This window comes from Phalaenopsis equestris, unplaced genomic scaffold (genome assembly GCF_001263595.1).
Source record: "Phalaenopsis equestris unplaced genomic scaffold, ASM126359v1 Scaffold001307, whole genome shotgun sequence".
Lineage (NCBI taxonomy): Eukaryota > Viridiplantae > Streptophyta > Magnoliopsida > Asparagales > Orchidaceae > Phalaenopsis > Phalaenopsis equestris.
In genome coordinates this window covers 1,436,024-1,458,146 of record NW_018165746.1, presented here as the reverse complement: position 1 = coordinate 1,458,146, position 22,123 = coordinate 1,436,024, and the positions used below count along the sequence as shown (strand labels likewise).

The following is a 22,123-nucleotide window of genomic DNA, read 5'->3' as shown; positions in this document are numbered from 1 at the left end:
AGACCTCAACCAAAAGTGAGGTCAACATTGATCAAGAAAAATGAGTAGAACACAATTGTGGTGATGGTTTTGGTCAAAGTGGTCAAATGTCATGTATATTCAGGTCAATGTGTTGATCCCACCTAGGAGAGAGAAAATTGACATGTTTTATTAAACTTCTGATGAGCTTCAAATTGGCCAATTTTGATGTTTTCAACTCAATTTGATTGTATTTTGAGCTCATTTCAAAGGTGAAATTGTAATTTTCATCCAAAATATAGTAATTATCGTTCAAATTATTGTACGTTAAAAGAGCTTCAAGATAGAGTCTGATTTAGGTTCATAGAGCTCATTTGAAATATTTTGGCGATCCAGATGTGTTCGCAGAGTTTCTTTTGACATTTCGTTTGAAAAACTTTACATGGGATGAATTTTCATGCATGATAGCTCACTACACAAAAAAGTTGTCTAATAGTTGTTGAAACTAATTTCATTTTATCCATACGTTAATAATGAACAAATATAGGTCATACCATGAAATTCCAAGCAATACAATGATTTGTGAAGGAAACAATAATTTTGGAGCATAATAGTAATACTTTCAGAATATTCTCTCGTCGAGCTGTATTTTAGTTCTATTTTAGATCCATGAGGGGAATGAAGGGTTGACAAAAAATGAGGTCAACGGATTCCTTGTAATGTGGTCATACATATAGAGCAGACTTAAAAGTAAGAAAATACTACATGAAGATTGAATTTAAGATGATTTAATAATTGCTAATATCATATTTAAATTAATAATTTTTTTTATCATAAGATTTCTTAAATACTTAAAAGAGATAGAATATAAATATAAATAATTAATCAAAGATATTTAAGTCATTCATTATTAATTCTAAATGAACTCATTGAAATTTAAATTCTAAATGAATTATAATAATTTGTGAAAAAAAATTAAGAGATGATTAAGAATTATATAATAGAGAAGAATGAACATTCAAAATAAAAATAAGCTTAATAAGAGATAGTAATTCTCAATGATTGAAGAATACAAAAAAAATGGGAAGATAAAAGAAGAAAGAGAAGACTCTAAGTACAAAAGAAAAGAGAATTTAAGAATCTTTTGAGAAAAAGCTTGACGTTAAGCATAAATTAGAAAATTGGTGTACTAACTCTTTCTATTACATAAAACTTAAAAGCTTAATTAATTGGATTCACAAATGTTATATTCAAAAAGAAAGTTATGAAATTATAATTATTTAATCGATAAGTTAAGTGATTTAAATATATCTTTGATAAATGAATTTATTTTAGTCAAACTATATTAAGTGATTTAAGACTTTTTTGTGTTAAGAGGTGGATTAATTTAAATAGTGTTAAGTTATTTTAAATTAATAAAAGTTCAATTCATTATTGATATTTGCACACCTTTATAGTAGCTTTATGAATTCAAGACCAAGGAAACTTTAAGATGTGTGGTATTAACAAAATTTTAAAAGTAAAATTTTTCTTATTGAATTACTTGAGAAAAAATGATGTGTAAGTTTAGGGGAGTTTGATATGAGGTAAAAAAAGTGGTGTGATGTAATGTGAATTATGTGTTTTATTTTTTATTTATGGTAGTTTTATGCTCATGGAAGGTGATTTTTTTTTTTGTTATGCAGGAAATAGTTGTGGAGTTAGCTTAATGGAGTAAAATGATGAAAATTAGCTAAGTATCCAATCTAGGTCATGACGCCCAAGAGTAGGCTCCCAGGTAGTCCATATGAATTGAAGTGTGTAAGAAACTAAGCAGGTTGAAAGTGGTTGCTAGATGCTCAGTGCCCAGGCACCAGACTTAAGCGCCCCTGCGCCCCAAATTGGGTGTCCATGTGCACAAGATGAGGATTCAATTCCCATGATTTCCAGAGCACACAACAACCCAACACCAAGCTAGCTATGTCCCAGTGTCAAAAGCCTTCGATGAAATATTAAGGCACAAAATTAGGTGCCAGCTGCCCAACACCTAGACGCAAAAATCTAGCACCCAAGCGCACCAAGCCTCAGTGCCCCCATGTTCAACATCCAATGCCAAGGCGCCAGACAACAACTTTAAGTGGTTTTGTGTGTAAATGAGTGGGAATTGTGATAGATGAAGGGGGAGATGCTACTTGAAATGGGAGAGATGCCAATTTGTAAGGAGAAGGATGACACTTAGAATAGAAAATTAATATTCCTCTCATATTTTCTCATATCTGTTGTTTATGGACTGTGAGAGAGTGTGTATTGTAAGTGAGCGGTGAGATTAATGAGATATTATATTGCTTGTATGTGGGAGATCAAAACCATGGACTGCATTCATTTTAAGGGGAAGATCACTGAAGAAGCAAATATGCTTTGTGTTTTCTTCACTTATGTACATTTGGTTTTATGTATTCAATGGAATTTTGATATTTTTCTACATCATGTATAGTAGCTAAGTGTTTTCATTGTAATATTTTTGGGCTTGTGATAAATTATTTATTCTTCATGATATTTTCCTATACGATTTGAGAATTTGATAAATATTGGTGTGTTAAATTTTTAAATTTAATTTACTTATACATTGGTCATTTAGAAAGTTGATATGACTTTTGATTTAGAACATCTAATTGTTGACTAGAAGAACGAGTAACGTAACAAGTAACCTAGTGGAATACATATATTCCCTGCAGTATATTGCAAAATAAATAGGAGATTAAGAGCTTCCTAATAAACTTTATATGGTTGAACTCCCTTAACTGTAATATGAGTATTCATTGCTTCTTATGACCTCAATAGAGGCTAAGGAGAATTTTTCTTTGCTTGTCAAATATAATATGTGGAACTCATCAGCGGAATATTGAGGATTCACACAATCTAATTAACAGAAGTATGATATTTTCATCTAATCGGAAATACTCCAAAATCCATAGTTAGGTTTTCGTTATTAGGAATTAGACACTTTAGAAAATAAAAAAGTGGACTAGACTTAGGATTTAGTAAACTATCACTTTAACCAATTAGAAGCTTTAAAAATTTTCTTATAAAATCAATTTACAAACTCAAATCTGCATATTACTTGAGAAATATGTGCAATTGCACAGTTGATGCTTGATTCACAACATGTCAAGCATCATCCATCTGAGATTCTTGTTCATAATATTTCTTAGTTAGTTAAAGAGAAAAAAACATAAAACTTAAATTTAAGAATGAAATCCCTCTCAATGTGAATTATTTTTATAAAATTTAAAGTTGAATGTTTCTACTCTCCCTCCTATATTTTTTTGTGCTAGTATCTTTTACTGGATTTTCATAGGTTGTCTTTATAACTGGATGAAATTTATTGTACTTTCTAGTTCTTCTGTGAAATAAAAATAGACTTCATCTTAATTTTATTTCTTTTTGTAGTTTAACTTTTTTTGTTGACCTAAAGTGAATTCTTACAGTACATTAAAATTAATCATACTATTTAATTTTTGAATATTTGATCTAAGTTATTATGAGTGAATTGATGAACTAAAATGTTTTTGTATGTTATGTTTATGTTCTAATCCTCTCTTGGTCTTATTCTTATGCTTTTCTCATGATAATTGCTTTCTTATGGAGCTGGAATTGATTTTATATTGGTGGATTTTTTATATGAAATATATTTCATTGTTTGTTGTTTTGTCTCTGCTTTCTATATTTTTTGGAGCTGGTCATCGAGATTAACTTATTTTTCTTTTGCAGATTATGGTTGATGTTTAGTTATTAATGATGATGGATTTTTTATTTCTTGGTCTGTTCTATTCTCTGGTAGTTGAGTATTACACTTGAAAATGGAGTGTTGTGAATCACCTGATTCTGTCGATATCTGATTCTATTCTTTATTGTTATTTATATCTTAGGTTTTAAGCTTTCTACCTGCTCTTAACATATTAGAAATGATATATTTCTTTTCCTAAAATGTAGAATTGCATATATTTCTCTTGATCATTGTACATGAGAACATATATGCTCTTGATATTATTTATTTATTTTTTTATATATTGGTTTTTGATTGAGCTATGATGAATTCAGATCGCACATTAAAGTTTAATCATACTATTGACTATTTTGGAACTTTGATTTAAGATATTTATAGTGCATGGATAAAATTCTAATATTTTGTGGGTAGGTAATTCCAAGCTCTTGTTTTCTCTTGACTTTTTCCTTATCTATGCTCTAATAATTTGTTATGTTCATCTCCCGACCCTTTTTTGGACTTCTTCTTATGCTACTCTGGTGACTATAATCTTCACTTGGAGCTGGAATTGATTTTGTATTGGTGTATGTTATTCAATATGGTGATTTGTGCTTGGTGTTCAGTTTTATATAGTTTCCATAGAAATTTGCTACTATTATTCCTAGTTTTAGAGATGAGGTATTTTGTTGTCTTCACAAAAATAGTATTGATGTTGTCTTCTTCTTGATTTACTCCATTTACTGTCGACTGAGTATTATACCAGAACTTCAAATTTTGTATCCATTCTAGTGGATTGTTTTGAATGTTTAATACTTTGTCTGTATTTGACTTGTCGGTGTTTTGATGAACTTCATTTTTTTATTTTTGTTCCCTTTAATTAAAGTTGGGTGTGACCATCATTTTCTCAAAAATAAATTTCTATAAAAGTTTTTTTCATTTGTCTTGAAGAAAATCACATAAGAAAAGTGTGAGAATTTTCTTTTTGGTTAAAACACAACTTGAGCCAGGGTTTATTTTTTGTCCATCCCTATAGGTTGGAGTATTTTTTTGGGAGATTTACATATCCACCACCCAATTCCTATATATTACCATATCAACCACCTAAATTTTCATTTTTGCCTACGACCATCCAATCTATGTCAAAACATAGGAATTGGCTGATAAGTACATAAAAGTTAAAGTTCAGCTAATTGATATATTAATGCATAGGAATTAGACATGTAAAGAACCCTTTTTTTTAATATATATATATACAATCCAAATTAAAAATATTCTATTTAATAGAAAGAGAAGCCCGTCTAACACTGTTGTTTTAAATTTAATACATATTGAAAAATCTATTTAATTCGCACCCGCTCCCAACCAAGAAAAAGTATTGCGTGCGAAGAGTGCACGCAGAGCTGCATGCGCTCTCCGATCACAGCCGCATATCAACCGTATGACATATAGACTTGGGTTGATATGCGGCTGTGATCGGAGAGCGCATGCAGGCTGCTTGGGTTGATGTACAACTCTGGTCGGAGAGCGTACGTAGCTCTGCGTGCGCTCTCCTTATGCAATAGCGCTCCCCAACCAGAGCGGGCTCGTGGCTATATTCATACCGGTGCACTTTTAACTTAAAAAAATCTCTTCTTTTTCTTTTTTGGGATGTCCCGCAGCCCTTCCCTTTCAGATCTGTTGCAAACAGAGAAAGCATGGTTACCCATATTCTACAAGCCCGAAGCCGCCTCTTTTGATCATTTTGCGTGTAATTGTCTGATTGAAAAAAGTAGAGAAGATTTGACATTCCGTGCCAACAACTCTACCAGTAATAAATAGTGACTCATTGTTAATTATTTTAGTTCTGATATAGATCGGATTGAAATAAACGAGCCGAGTTATGAGCCTAAATTTTGGATCAAAATTTTTTTTAAGTCGATTTCGAGTCATACACAGATCCGCTTGAACTGATTCGAGATCGTTTTGAATTTTTTTTATTCATTAATATTATATGCACTACTAAATAAAATCAAATATAACAAGCTATGAGTTGATTCCGAGCCGAAAGAGATCTAAATAGCTCAATTGAAGCTATTTTGTTTTGATTTTGAGCTAGATTGAGCTGATTCGAAGATGGAATGAATCTAAATAACTCAAATTTGAGCTAGTGTGTTTCGATTTCGAGTCAAAGTAAGCTCTATTCAATTTCGGGCCGAGCTGACTCAAAATAGAACATAATAATTCACGAGTCAATTTCAATCCAAACTCGATCCATTCAATCCTTAGCAGCTAGTGACTATATCACAAACATGAACTCATTTAAACGAAAATACAATTTTTATGTATATATTGTGATTTGACGAACACTAAGATTTAATATAAGTAAAAAAGAAACAAAAGGATAATTTACATATATAACATAAAATTTTTATATATTTAAGTGTCTAACACTAAAGCTTTTGTATGTAGATCTATAATATGTCCGTGTAATAAAATCATGCATGAAAATGTACATTATTTTTAAAAAATAATAGTAATATCTTTTAAGAAAATAAATATAAAAGTTCAAGTTTTAGATACGTAAATAAATAAGGATGGAATGCATGTAAATGACCCATAAAAGTAATACATCGGCAGGTTCGGCTCGTGTTTCGTCCTGCTTGTTATAAAATATCGTAGATTTTATTCGACTCGTTAATATATCGAGTGCAAAAAAATTATTCGTGTTCGGTTCGTTTGCTTAACAAGCTGAACACTAGTTGTTTATGAACATCCCGTTTTGATATCCCTAACCATACAATCGTAGGATGCTAAAGAAAAGAATGAGATTTAAATGTTATTAATATATTCAATTAAATAGGATCTAATATATTTCTATTCTATTTTTCAATTAATAATTTTAATCGATCATGGATTTTTGTAGCATTGTATATATATTATAATTAAATTATTTCAAGTCAAAACGAGTCGAACACAAACAAATAAATCTTTACTCGTGTTCGACTTGTTTGTTTATCAAATGCAATATATATATTATATATATATATATATATATTCATATTCGACTCATTTACATAGGAAATGAATTGAATACAAACTACTTAGCGATTCAAACACGAACGAGCCGCTTCGATAGCCCTAATAGTAGATTTACAAATACATGTGATTTCAATAGAAAGATTTACATACGAACCACTCAATTCTTATGCATTGAGATATCAAACACCTGAATTGTTCGAGATTACGAGGTGATGTGGAGAGAAAGATTGCCACCAGAAGTTGGGAGCAGTTTTGCAATGGCTTACGCTAACGCGAGTGATATCTAAATACATAAGAATTGAGATGAATGAGATGAATGAGCAGTGTTCATACTCATTTCAATATAACTAGCACCATTGAGGGAGATGAAATAATAGACAGACGGAAACGCTAAAACTGCTTTTTCTCTGAATCTAACTTCAACCAAGACATCTTCTAATACAGACTCTATCAATGACATCTTCTAAAACAGACTCTATCAATGACATCTATATACAGACTCTATCAATGACATCTTCTAAATACAGACTCTATCAATGACAACCGACTCTAACTAAAAAAACTAAAAGAGAAGCTCAATGCTTTACAAATCAAATTTAATTCCTGTGACCTAATTTGTTGCCCTCCTATTATATTAATCCGAAAAGAAAGCTTTTGAACTCTTTCTTCCTTGAAGCAGCAGCTCCCTCATTATAATCAAGTATGGCAGATATTGATATAGTATAAGTTCTTCTGTCATATTTTGATTTAATAAAGAGGTTTTTGCTTCATGCATCTGCTAAGCAGCTTGACCTGATGGAGTATTCGGAGGCCAGTCTCATAAACATGGAAGTCTTGTCCTCCAAAAGCTTCTGTGGTCTGTCGAACTCCGCAACTTTCCCTGAAAAGCAATTGTGAACATCAAAAACAGTGAAATCCAAGTTTTTTTAAGGCATATGAAGGGTTTGTTTAACCTAGACATGTTTGGTAGCATGCTATTAATGGGTTGTCGTCATGGATTTAACTTAAATTCAGCTAAACATCAAAACAATACGAATTAAAACCGATTATTTGTTAAATCAAATTTTCTTGTGTTCCGTTGTCTTTCCGTCAGTTTAATGAAGTAAATTGGGATTTAGTAAATCCAATTGAGGCGAACTTATTCTGCCATCCCTCATGAGCTCTTTTGTTGCACTCAAAATTTGATAAATAGAAACCCGTCACAAAACACAATGTGGAATACATATTATTTCAAAGAAGGATGGTCTCAAATAAAGTAAATTAAGTCTAGCATAAAAAGATTAGAAGATTTACATACATACCGCTCAATTTTTAAGTATTACATGCCACCTTACCCATGCATGAGAAGGTGTATTTCACTAAGTTATCATTAAAATGGTGGTATGTTTTACGTGATATGAAAGTTTTGGATAGTATAAATGTAAAAATTAAAGTTTAGATATTAGATATGTAAATACTTAAGAATGACAATTGGAATGTAAGAAAGATTTGGGTATGTATGTAAATGCCCCAAAAAGATAATGTCTAATGTCATCAAAAGAAATTCTCAGAAATCATAATTATATAACTTGGATAAGGCAAAAACGTACCTTCATTAAGGACTAAAATGAAATCACTATCAACGACAGTTGGAATGCGATGCGCTATCGTGCAGACAGTGCAATCCTTGAATTCACGTCGTATGACCTGCTGGATCAAATTATCAGTCGCCGTATCAACGGAAGCCGTTGCTTCGTCGAGAACCAATATCCGCGCCCGTTTTAATAAGGCCCTCCCTAATGCAATGAGCTGACGCTGCCCGACACTCCAATTCTCTCCATTCTCAAGAACTGCAAGAAAGAATCAACACCATAAACCCTTATTAGCATCAAAAGGAAATTTGCATAAAGGCATAAACGATCTCCACTATAGTGCAGTGAAGTATTGTCCGATCTTCTAAAAGAATGCACGTATAATTTAACAATAAGGGCATTTACATGCATACCACTCAATTCTTACGTATTTATATATCTCACCTAAACTTTTATATTTACACACATAGCACTAAAATCTTTAATATCACATCAAAAATACAACTATTAACAGCTATTATGTACATAAATAGGAAAGTATAGGTGTGAGATATGAGATTCATAAGAATTGAGTGCTATGGATGTAAATTCTCTAAACAAAAATATTCAGCTTTATGCACGCAGCATCTGATTAGTACCTGGAGAGTCTAATTTTTGTTTCTTTTGGCGGATGGCCTCACGCAGCTGACACTTGTCCAGTGCCTGGATAATAATGGCATTAATTCAAGAAAATCAAATAAACTCAAATATTTAAATGAGGTCATTTTAGCTCCCGAGTAAAACTTTCAAAGACTCTTTTAATACGAGGTAGAATGGTGCTCAGGGTGGATTATTTTAGCCGCCATTAAATAAGTCTGGGGACAAATGTGACGCTTTTCTCTTTAACTAAATGAGCAAGGATGTCAATTTTACCTGCCAAACTTCATAATCATAGTGCTCTTCAAGTGGATCAAGATTGCCCCTGATTGTGCCTTCAAATAAGGTAGGATCCTGTGGTATGATACTCAGACGGCTACGAAGATCATGAAGGCCGATGGTAGAGATGTCGATGTCATCAATGATAATCTTCCCATGTGTTGGTTCAATCAAGCGGAAAAGAGCCTGTATAAGTGTAGATTTGCCGCTTCCCGTGCGCCCAACGATGCCTATTTTTTTACCACCGGGGAACGTGCATGTTACACCACGGAGAACGATGGGCAAGTTCTCCTTGTAGCGAGCCTTCCATGAGTAAATATGAATAAAGTTAGCTACACTTCATTAACTACAAATCAGGCATAGTGAAAAGGTTGATTCCAAGATACAGAGAAGCAGTGCTAGTTTTATCTATTTGACACACTGTATTTGCCATCAATTATAAAGTTACACAATTAAAAGATCCCGGTGAAGGTCGCGTGTTTTCGTAATGACTAACGTCGAAGTTGACAAGTTCAAGAAACCTAATTTCAAACAAAGAAGAAGTAAATAACAACTGTGTTCAGGTATTTATCAGATGGCACTTTTAAAGACAAAGATGATTTTTTTTTCTACTTAGAGTTCGCTTGGGTCAGCTGGTGCATTTTATAAAGGTTATTATGAAGTTGTTTTATGGAAATCAATTTTATTTTTTAAGCGGATCTGTTAAAAATTTTCCTTTTCAAAAAAGTCAGAAAACAGCGTCTTAATCACCACCGTATTTTAACATATCAAATTCTCATAAACAGCTTCCCACTAAAAAAATTTCTATAAGCAGTAGAAACCAAACTAATAATGTGACAGTAGTATGAAAAGTAGTAGCGATTAAAATAATATAAAAAATCAATTAAAATTAAAGATTAAACAGCAATTGTGACAAGCAATGGCAAAGAGAAAATGCAGTTATATACCTGGAGATCAAGCAGTTCAATCTTCCCATTCCCAGGCCACCAAGGCGGAGGTCTAGAATCATCAATAATAGCCGGCGCTTCACTAGGAATGTCACAAAACTGCTGTATGCGCTCAATAGAAACAATCTTATTTTCAAGTTTACAAAAGCTCAATATCCACCGGGAGAAGCGAGCATTTAAATTAATACCATAAGTTACAGCAAGGCCTGCCATACCTAAGATATGAAAAACCATGCGTCATCAACAAGGGTTCATATTACAAAATAATATCACATATAAACTGAAATTGTTCCACCTTAAAAATATGTATCAAATAATGGAAATGTTGAATTATAAATTCTAAAAATTAATCCTTTTTTTTGGAGGGGTGGGGGGAGGGAATTTGAGCGTATTTAATTGCAAGCACTCCCACACTGCATATGCAAAGCCTTGATACAAGGAGCTCTTAGTTGAAAGTCTAAACTCTCAACCAACGGGCTAAGGGGGCTGGCATAAAATTAAATTTTAAATAAGTTTTTTGTAAATTTGATTGTGAATTCTGGAAAGAAATTTGCAATAAGTTTCTATAATTTGAAGGATACGTACTCGGATCAATACTTCCATGTGGTAAACTAACAAGAAGTGTCATGCAGAAAGCAAATACAAAAGTGGATAGCAATTCCATGCGCAAGCATAACCATTGAATGGCAGCTTTACTGTAGAAGAATGGGCGTGAATAGCAGTCAAGAAGGTACAGATTCCTTTTGATAAACCTCTTTTCCTGTCCAAATCCTCTAATGGTAGAAGCGCCAGCAATAGATTCCCCAAAAAGATTAATAATTGGAGACTTCTGGATGCTGACCATTCGCACTAGCTCACTTGATGAAGCCATATAATACTTCTGTTGAAAGTAAAATTTCATGTTAAAACAATACAATAAATGGTTACGGTTCGATCTTTATTAATGACAATAAGAACTGCTTCATGAACATGCTATTATTATTCACAAACAAAAAAATTGAAGGAAGATTTACATATATACCACTCAATTTCTATGTATTTACATATCTAACACAATTTTAATTTTTACATGCACGCCACCTTAGCTAAGGATTAAATGGTGTATTTTCCCTTTTTTTTAAGTTAAAATGGTGATATTTTTATGAGAAATGAAATATCTGGGTGGTATAAATGTAAAATGTAAAGTTTAGGAGATAGATATGTAAAATACTTGAGAATTGAGTGGTATGTATGTATATGCCCCAACCCAAATTCAAATGCTTAGAATGCCTGAAAATGTAACTAATGTAATTCCAAGATAACCACTTATAATATTTCAAATGACTTGTGCTGTGAAATGAAGGCGATAATGGATACTTATATGAACTCTGCATTTCTTTCAGTGTATTCATTCTAGTTTCAATCATCAGCAATACCATTACCGTTATCCGAATAATCTTAGGCCGGTTTATCAATCTACATTCTTCAGTCGTTTCTGTGAGATGTTGTATGCAATAGTCAGGTCTCTGAACTGTGCGATCCAGTCGTTGCCTTCCTAGCAACCTCTAATCATGACAATATCACAAAGGGTGGGTCACGAAGATGATGGTAATAGATGGAACTGGAATGGGGCAGAAGCGATGCTAAGGCTTCTCACAAGGGATTTTTGTAAACGTTGGTTTTGAGAGAGAAAAAATAATTATTCCTCTTTAATTTTCTAAGACTTAGTTACAAAATAAATAGAAGAAAAAAGCCACCACATTAGGAAAACCACAAAATACCCATGCTGTAAAAAAGGAAATAGAAATTACCAACAATAGATAATTCTAAAAGTAGAAACGACTAATAATAGAAAATAATAAAAATAGAAGTATCAAAAGAAAAAATCCTAAACCTCCGACAATATTGAGTTTGAATTTTGTCTGTTATACTCCAACATGACTAGATACCAAAGTTATATCTTAGTAACTTCAGCATATACTTCTGGCACATACTATTCTGATCTCAATCTGTACTTAGATTTACAAAGAATCTCTTGATTTATATAAGACCATTCATACAGAAGAAAACAAAGAACAAAAAATTACAAACAATTATAATTCATAGTAGCTGTCATGGCTAAGATTAGTAACAGATACAATGGCAAAGGCTGTGAGGGGTTTCACCCAAATATCTCATGTCAAGCTTTATGAATCTCTGCAGTTAAAAAATAAAAAAATAAAAAAAACTTTTTGATATTATTTAATCCACTCCCTGCACCAGAAATCCTAGTTCAGCAATCCGAATCATTGCTCCATAAGCCTAGATAGATGCTCCAAATCAGGTTGCAGCAGAATATTGCATATATGCCATAAGTAAGAATCACTTTTCAAGTGAGGATGCATTTTTATGTTCAAAAATTAAAAGGGAAATTTACATGCACACCACACAATTCTTATGTGTTTACCAATCTAACACCCAAGTTTGAGATTTTGCACTTATAACACATTGGTCTTATAAACCTATGCATGAAAAGATGTATTTCACATTTAAAAATGCATTGATGGCGGTATTTTTGTGTGACGTTAGATGTAAATATGAAGTAGGCACATGAAAAACAGGAGCACAAATTGCACACATTTCGCTATGTATCCTATAGCATCTCACACCACATGAATCTCCATAATAATAGAAAGGTGGAATTGGCATTGAGTGAGATACTTTTCAGTGAAACAGGACAAAACATAATTATTGAAAAGGTGTTATATAAAGCCTTCAACCAGGATGGCTACTCAAAATATATCCAAGAACCTTAAAATTATTCTTGCTAACTAATTTAAAACGACAAAGTATAAAAGATCATATTGCTCTGGTTCTAATGAATAAATTTTCAATTATGTCTACCCAGGAAAAAAACAAAGGTTGACGAGTCGAACATAATGAAAATATAAATGCCATCCATTATCAATCAATAAGAGGACCAAGATAATTTCTTCCTGGCTGGTAAAGAAGAGCAACCAAAAAGGAGCAAAAATGTATATGATTGGTTTATTTGCTTCCATTATTTATTAGCACATTATATGAAATTTCAATGAACTATATACATTATTTCATAGGACGGGAAGAAAGACCTTCTCTTGGGCTTCAAATAAAGTTATTTCTCTGCCAATTAAATGATTAGAGAACACATTATTAAGCAAATCTTTTGAATGATTTCTTTACTCACCTAGTTTCCATGCGCATCAATAATTTAACTTTGGGTGATAGAACCAGACTTTTTGAAGCCATAAAACAAAATTTGTATTTTTCTTGTCATATAATAATAGAAAAGATTTTTATTTAAGAAATCAAATCAAAAGAAAAAGGCTCCAAGATGCTGATAAAGCAATAGGTTAATAATTAAAAATTCACCACCATCATTCTTTCAGCTTCATGGAAGATGATTTACAACGAAGTGATATTGAAGCGAAGATAAATTACAGTAAATTACCTGCATCCATAAGCAAACAATGGTCATTGGAAAAAGCAGGAGCAGAACTTGCCATGTAACCTTAGACATCACACCAATTATACCGAGAAGTTGAATTAAGGTTGTGGCAAACGAGCCAAGTCTGTTTGGAATATCAAGATCAACGACACTTTGATCTACCGAAACCTGAAAATTCATAAAGTTAGATGAGCAATTCAGAAAAGGAAAGAGGAGTGTTTCTCCCAAAAAAACACGAAAAAAAAAGGAGTTAAGAGCCAAAATAATCCCTTGACTATTTACATGAGGCCCTTTTAGTGTTAAGAGTATATAAAAATGCTAAACTCGTCCTTCGACTCTTTCAATATGGGCTGAAATAGTCCATAAAGAACTGTTATAGGCCCCTTTAAAAGGGACAAGGGACTAAATTGACACTTTTATAAACTTTGTGACTAAAATGACCAACGACAAATAGTCGGGGAAACATTGTGACACTTATCTAAAAAAAAAGTAACCAAGGTCATACATACGAAAACTGTTGACTACTTACACGATTCAAGATTCTCCCCATGGGGGTGGAATCGAAGAATGACATTGGAGCCCGGAATATAGTTTTTAGCATCTTCAAAAATAACTTTTGCGATGCCTCTAAGCCAAAAGTCGCCACGAGAACAGCCTTTAAAAAGACAAACAAGGAGCTGCCAAAAGCAAGTGCCATATATACGTCAAGAAGATAAGTGCTCGTCGTCTTTGGCTTATCACCATGTGTTTGGGGGTTTGCCGAAGCCATCCACCAGTTACTAGCTATCTGCAGAACCTGAAATGTTGTCTGGGATAGAATAATTAAAGGTATTAATGCTCCTTTATATGCAGCAGCCATATATGACAGGTAAACTGTTAAGCCAACTCTCCCCCTTGCTCGCTCCTCTTCTTGAACGAGTTGTTTTTTCCCGCTGCACTTCGATTTCTTCATTTCCTTTACACCAATTCGCTCGGATGGAGGCTTGTTTTCGGGTGTTTTGCTTCCCAAGCTATCAGCCTTGCTTACAATTGATCCCGATCTTTGGCGAAGCATTGATACATCCTCCAACATGCATTCCGGAATGTCCATTGCTTCAATGGCTTCCTGATGGGCTGAAACCAAAGCATTGAAGTCAGTTCCAGATTTTAAAATATCATCGTATTTTCCAGCCTGTATTATGTGACCCTCTTTAAGCACCTGCATAAAATGGTTATACAAGGTCAATGGAAATGACAGAAGCTTAGTTGGAAGTAAAATATATTTGTTTAGTGTATTTTTTACATGTTTTTAAAAACAAACTAACGTATTTTGAAAACATTCTAAAAACTTTAATATGTTTGGAGTGTTTTTAAAAACAACCATAGTTTAATCAAATTGCCAAATAAGTTTTATTTCACATCAAAACATAAACAAAATAAAATAAATAAAATAATAAAATAATAATCAAAAGTGATCTCAGACGATCGCTAAGTACTTTCATGTGCTTCATAAACAGAAAGCAGTTCCTAGGAAGCATTTTTGGGTAGCCACTTTTCCCTATAGTTTGGCTCTGGTTCAACTTTGATCCCTACATTTTAAGTAGTTGTTCGGCTTTGATCCCTACATTTTCAGTAGTTGCAATCAAGTCCCTGTAATTTAAAATAGCTATAATATCATCCAAAACTCAAATGACATAATGGATGAGACCAATTACTTCCAAACGAAAGGACTAGATGCTAACAAGCCAAGTGTGATTTTCTGCCGGTTTAAGTATTCAGCTTAAAATGACAAACAACATTTGGTCATTTAATTTGGACGAAATATAACTTCTTCCATTATATCATTCGAGCTTTGGACATGATTGTAATGACTTTAAAGTGTAGGGATTTGACCGCTACAATTGAAATCAGTGGGATCGAGTTAGAACTAGACGGATGCTATAGGGACTAAAAAGTGGTTTACACATGCTTTTTAAGATCCACATCTTTCCCAAATATTAATAAAACAAGATTTTAAAAAAATTATATTTTAACTTATAACTTACAAAATGATAAAGAGTCACAAGCAATAGAAAAATGAGGAGGCTTACAGCTAGCGTTAGACAAGTTGGAAGCAGTAAGACTATTGCAAATTTATAATAATAATCAGTGAAATATGGTAGAGAAATAACTATAAATGGACATGCAAATACCTAATTTGAAGCAAAACAGACACATGCTTGACATTCCATAAAAGCCTTAAAGTATACAAACTGAAATTAAAAAAAGGCCATATATAAAACTGTAAAAACTTGCACACCAGTATCAAATCCGCGGCTGGAAGAAATTCAACTTGATGGGTGACAAATACCACTGTCTTGCTGGCCAGAGCAGTCAAAATATATTCCTGCAAACCATAGTAATACACCATTCAGTATCAAATAATTTCTAGATATAAAAAGGATTGGTAAGAGCAGAAGTGGAGAAACAATCTGCAAACCTTGAACAAATCACTCCCTGTATGGGCATCAACTGCACTAAAAGGATCATCAAGCAAATAAATATCAGCATCCTGATAAAGCGCTCGAGCAAGTTGAACCCTTTGTTTCTGTCCACCACTTAGATTTATACCTCTATCACCAATTATTGTTTGATCTCCATGGGAAAATAGCTCCAGATCCCTTTTAAGGGAACAAGCATTAATAACATTCTTGTACCTCTGCTCATCCATTGGGCTCCCAAACAGGATGTTTTCCTCAATATTTCCTGACTGGATCCAAGCTGACTGAGAAACATACGCTGCAGAACCACTAATCCTAACCTGAAAAAGATAAATCAACAGAAAAAAAAAAAATCAAATTTTTAACCTCCATGTACAAGATCTTGAGCCAAAAAGCATAAGGAAATCACTTACTTCGCCGGAAATTTTGGGTATTTCACCGAGGATACAGGAGAGGAAGCTTGACTTCCCAGAACCGACGGCACCACAGACCGCCACACGCTTCCCTTTCTCTACTTTCAATTGTATTGACGAAAGAGTGGGTTTAGAGGATTCCGGATCCCAACAAAACTCACCATCCTTAATCTCGATAGCCGCCGTGCTCGCAAGTCCGCTGGGAATAATAACAGTGGCATCGACCTGCAACTCTTCCTGTTGCAGAAAATCTGTGATCCGTTCCACCGCAACTTTTGTCTGGGAAATCATAAGAACCAAATCAGGAAAATTTTTAAGAGGATCCTGGAGAATCCGAATGGTGGCTAGGACAGACAGCACGCTGCCGGCGGTTAGCTGACCACCTAGCAATATGCAGGTAGCAAATGTCGCCACAGAGATGAAAATGGGGGATCCCCAGTAAATGAAGGTGACTAATGCTTGAGAATATACGGTTTTCCGGATCCAACTATACTCCGCATTCCTCATCTCTTCCAGTTTTAATCTATAGCGAACCTCCCAAGCTTGAAACTTCAGGATCCTCATGTTTCTCAGACATTCGGATGTTGTCCTCATTCGATCATCTTTGGCGGCCATAAGGTTAACTTGATAACGCTTTTGTAATTCTGAGAAAGGATAGGCGATAGCAATGCAGATAATGGTTGCCCCGAGTGTTGCGACGGAAGCAATTCCGACATGTTTGTATAAAATTGCCAGAGCAAGCGTGATTTGTAATGGAAGCAGCCATATGTCATGAATATTCCATGAGCAATCACTAACTTTCTCCACATCCACTGCTATATAGTTAACAATATCGCCGATGGTGTGTCTCTGCCGTGCTCTGCACGACAGTCTTAGTCCTTTTTTGTAAACCAGGGCCGTCAAAGCAGATTTAACATGCATGCCTAAGACATCTAATCCTAAATACCATTGCCTTGTCGTCACTGTCTCTACCAACTTTGCAACAAAGAAGACGGATGTTAACACATATCCTTCATGAAGAAAAGCTACATTTCCACTCAAGTAATCAACGAAATAGCTTATCAGATATGGTCCGACAAAAGATACCAATGTGTATAATCCAGCAAAGACGGCATTCACCATTGCTTCTTTCCAAAACGAAAGGAAAATCGCTAACGCCAAGGAGTACGTTTTCCCAGGGTTCTCGGCACAATTTGAATTCAAGGCCTTATATGAAGTTTTGGACCTGTCTTTATGTGCCAACAATGGTACATCCCTGAGTTCAAGGGGCCTCTTTGCGCCTATGGAAAGCAGAGGACTGAGCCAAGACAGTGTTGCGAGGCTGAAAATCCCTGCTCCACTGTAAGGAGTGACATTGGGGCAACCAGCTTCATCCTCTTCGGTAAGAAGAGGATCATGAAGATCGGAATTCACCCTATATACATCTATACCTGAAATTCCACGGATGGAGGCAATGGAAAGGAAGGCGAGAGCAGGAGCGGCGGCATAATTTGCCACGACATGAGAATTCAAGTGAGTAAACTTATCCAAAAAGCCTCTGGTATCAACAAATCCAATATATAGACAGAGGCAGAATGACACAGGCCATGAAAACCTAACCGGCAAGGGAAATTTTGCCGCAGCATTAAACCAGCTCTGCAATGCCCGGAATGTTATCGCAAGCCAAGCGATTGTCTCAAGGCAGGGTAAGTAAAATACGGAGTAATCTTTAACCCCGTCGCGAAACAAAATTACTGTTTCATACCCGAGAACTGCCAGTTGAAGGAAGACAATGTAGACTGAGCAGAAAATGGAGACCTTGAACCAACATCCGACGACAAAAGTTACCGGATCTCCAACGCCCCCGCCGGAGTCAGCGCGAGCTTTCACTCTGGAAAGCACACGGTTGAAAACGCGGGAAGCGGGGGTCAGTAAGAGAAAGAGGAGAAGCAAGAGATGGGCGGCGAAGGAGAGCTTCTCCAGCGAAGGTAGGGCTTCTAAAGAACCGAGAAAAGAAGGGCCGAGAAAGAGCAAACCCATTTGCCAGTCGAGGGATAGGACTCAGAATGAAGATATCCAAATTGAGCAAAAGATTTCAGGTAATACGTGCCGGTTCCTAGTTTTCAGCTACGGGCATTGCCCCGCTTAATTTTCAGATAAGCAGAAACAGCACCCACACACACAGATAGAGAGAAAGAAGAAAGACGACGACAGGTAGCGATTAGAAAGGCGAGGACACAGTGCAGAATCGAACAAAGATTGGAATCACGCAGGAAAACGACAAGGGTGTAGGAAGTCGGAAACCGAGAAAATCCTCAAAACTCTACCAACCTCCTTCCTCACAGCAAACTCCCCTCTCACAGAGAGAGAGAGAGAGAGAGAGAGAGCGGAAAGAGAGAGATGTGGGCTCTTGCAACGTGTGAAGAGAAAAGCAAAGGAGGAAAAGTGAAAAACAATACCAAATTGGTTTTGTTACCTTCCCTCTCCTTGTCGGAGCACACTCTGTTCTCTGGACTGATTGATTTTTCTTCTCGTTTACCACTGAGCAGCGAGCACTACAGGGATAATGCGGCAGTTGTAAATCCCGTAGCTCATTCCACGGTTAAAAAGGAAACCGTCTCTGACTAAATACCAGAAAATTAATCGGATAATTTACCTAATTTTTATGTATTTATATATCTAACATTTAAATTATTAAATTTGGCGTTTATATTTATAATGTTCTAATCCAAATTTATGATTTTTTTTACCAATTTATCATTTTCTTTTTACAAATTTAATACTAGTTATATTTAAACGCGGCATTATAAATTTTGATGTTATACATATAAATAAAAAATGGAAATATTTAATATATAAATTCATTAGAATCGTGGGGTTTGTTATGATAACGGTAAAGAATTTTTCTTATTTTTTTTTTAATTTCAGGAATAGCCATTAAAATGTTAAAAAGCTGTGCTCAAGAAATTAGGGTTTAAGCTGTCTTACAATTTATCTTGCTACCTTTTAAAATTTCATTTTGATTGTATTTTGGAAGATTTACATAAATACCACTGAATTCTTAAATATTTTACATGTCTAATATCTAAAATTTAAAATTTACCTATATACTCCATCTTATTTACGCATATTTAATGTATAAATACATTAGAATTGTGGGGTTTGCGGTAATAACAGTAAAATCGTGGTTATAACCAGCACAGCTACTGTTGAGTTTTTTCTTATTTTTTTTAATTTCAAGAATAGCCATTAAAATGGTAAAAAGTTATGCTCAAGAAATTAGGGTTTAAGCTGTCTTACATTTTGTCTTGCTACCTTTTAAAATTTCATTTTGATTGTATTTTGGAAGATTTAAATAAATACCACTTAAATCTTAAATATTTACATGTCTAATATCTAAAATTTAAAATTTACCTATATACTCCATCTTATTTACGCATATTTAATGTATAAATACATTAGAATTGTGGGGTTTGCGGTAATAACAGTAAAATCGTGGATATAACCAGCACAGCTACTGTTGAGTTTTTTCTTATTTTTTTAATTTCAGGAATAGTCCTTAAAATGGTAAAAAGCTGTGCTCAAGAAATTAGGGTTTAAGTTGTCTTACATTTTGTCTTGCTACCTTTTAAAATTTCATTTTGATTGTATTTTGGAAGATTTACATAAATACAACTTAATTCTTAAATATTTACATGTCTAATATCTAAAATTTAAAATTTACCTATATACTCCATCTTATTTACGCATATTTAATGTATGAGTACATTAGAATTGTGGGGTTTGCGGTAATAACAGTAAAATCATGGATATAACCAGCACAGCTACTGTTGAGTTTTTTCTTATTTTTTTAATTTCAGGAATAGTCCTTAAAATGGTAAAAAGCTGTGCTCAAGAAATTAGGGTTTAAGTTGTCTTACATGTCTTACAATTTATCTTGCTACCTTTTAAAATTTCATTTTGATTGTATTTTGGAAGATTTACATAAATACCACTTAATTCTTAAATATTTAAATGTCTAATATCTAAAATTTAAAATTTACCTATATACTCCATCTTATTTACGCATATTTAATGTATGAGTACATTAGAATTGTGGGGTTTGCGGTAATAACAGTAAAATCATGGATATAACCAGCACAGCTACTGTTGAGTTTTTTCTTATTTTTTTAATTTCAGGAATAGTCCTTAAAATGGTAAAAAGCTGTGCTCAAGAAATTAGGGTTTAAGTTGTCTTACATTTTGTCTTGCTACCTTTTAAAATTTCATTTTGATTGTATTTTGGAAGATTTACATAAATACCACTTAATTCTTAAATATTTAAATGTCTAATATCTAAAATTTAAAATTTACCTATATACTCCATCTTATTTACGCATATTTAATGTATGAGTACATTAGAATTGTGGGGTTTGCAGTAATAACGGTAAAATCGTGGATATAACCAACACAGCTAGTGTGTAGTTTTTTCTTTTTTTTTTTAATTTCAGGAATAGTCATTAAAATGTTAAAAAGCTGTGCTCAAGAAATTAGGGTTTGAGTTGTCTTACATTTTGTCTTGCTTCCTTTTAAATTTTCATTTTCATTGTATTTTGGAAGATTTTCATAAATACCACTTAATTCTTATATATTTACATATCAAATATCTAAAATTTTAAATTTATCTATATACCCATCTTATTTACGCATACATATTATATAAGGGTTCGCAGTAATAACGGTAAAATCGTGGATATAACCAACATAGCTTGTGTGGAGTTTTTTTCTTTTTTTAAAAAAATTTAACCGTTAAAATGTTAGCTCAAGAAATTAGGATTTGAGTTGTCTTGTCTTGCTTCCTTTTAATATTTCATTTCATTGTATTTTGGAATATTTACATAAATACCACTTAATTCTTATATATTTACATATCAAATATCTAAATTTTAAAATTTACCCATCTTATTAACGCATACATATATGTCATCTTATTCGGGAGGAGCCAACATTATCTTTTAGGGTGGGTTAAATCATCAAATGTTTAATTGTATTAAAGTTTTGAAAATGGTAAAATAGTAATATTTTTATATGATGTGAAAATATGGGGGGTATATATGTAAAAAAGTTAAATTTAGGAGTTAAGACTATAAATGCATAAAAATTAGATGGCATGTACTTAACTGCCCCTTTTATTTATACAAAATAAGAAATTTAAATATAATTTCATATAATTTCAAAATTTAACTTGATTTAAAAAATTATTTCAGAATATTTTATTATATATATTTTTTTTGTTTTAAGATAAATTTAATTTTCTTAAGATTAGGAATAACATTTTTATATAAAATACTAATCTCAAAATAAATTTCATGATTCTTATAACTTATACTTATATGCATTTTCATATATATATTTTTTCTTTTTAAATATTGCCATTTTTAAAAATATATTTATCATAAGAAGTTAATATAATTTAGTCCAAAACCATTTTTTTTAATTTAAAATAAAATGAAATTATTTTATAATACTACTTTATTTTATTATTTTCAATAAATATTAAGCTTTCAATAAACATTAAGCCGGTTAACCTTTCTCTTTCACAGAATTATTATTTTTAGGTTAGCATTGATTGATTAGATATATATATATATATATATATAAAAGCCCTAGGGCAAAATATTGAAGAGAAAAAAA

General features: G+C 33.1%; 1 protein-coding gene across 1 annotated transcript; it reads right to left on the bottom strand.

Annotated features, from left to right (window-relative positions):
* Nucleotides 1-7,077: 7,077 nt before the first annotated feature.
* Nucleotides 7,078-18,951, bottom strand: LOC110033880 (ABC transporter C family member 5). Its single transcript, XM_020738035.1, has 11 exons — nt 16,472-18,951; nt 16,058-16,378; nt 15,878-15,964; nt 14,129-14,797; nt 13,603-13,767; nt 10,740-11,034; nt 10,155-10,369; nt 9,205-9,510; nt 8,931-8,994; nt 8,311-8,550; nt 7,078-7,601 (listed from the first exon to the last, which is right to left on the bottom strand). Exons 1-11 carry the CDS (start codon nt 18,488-18,490, stop codon nt 7,489-7,491), a joined length of 4,494 nt encoding a protein of 1,497 aa, XP_020593694.1. The 5' UTR covers nt 18,491-18,951; the 3' UTR covers nt 7,078-7,488.
* Between the last annotated feature and the right edge of the window lie 3,172 nt (nt 18,952-22,123).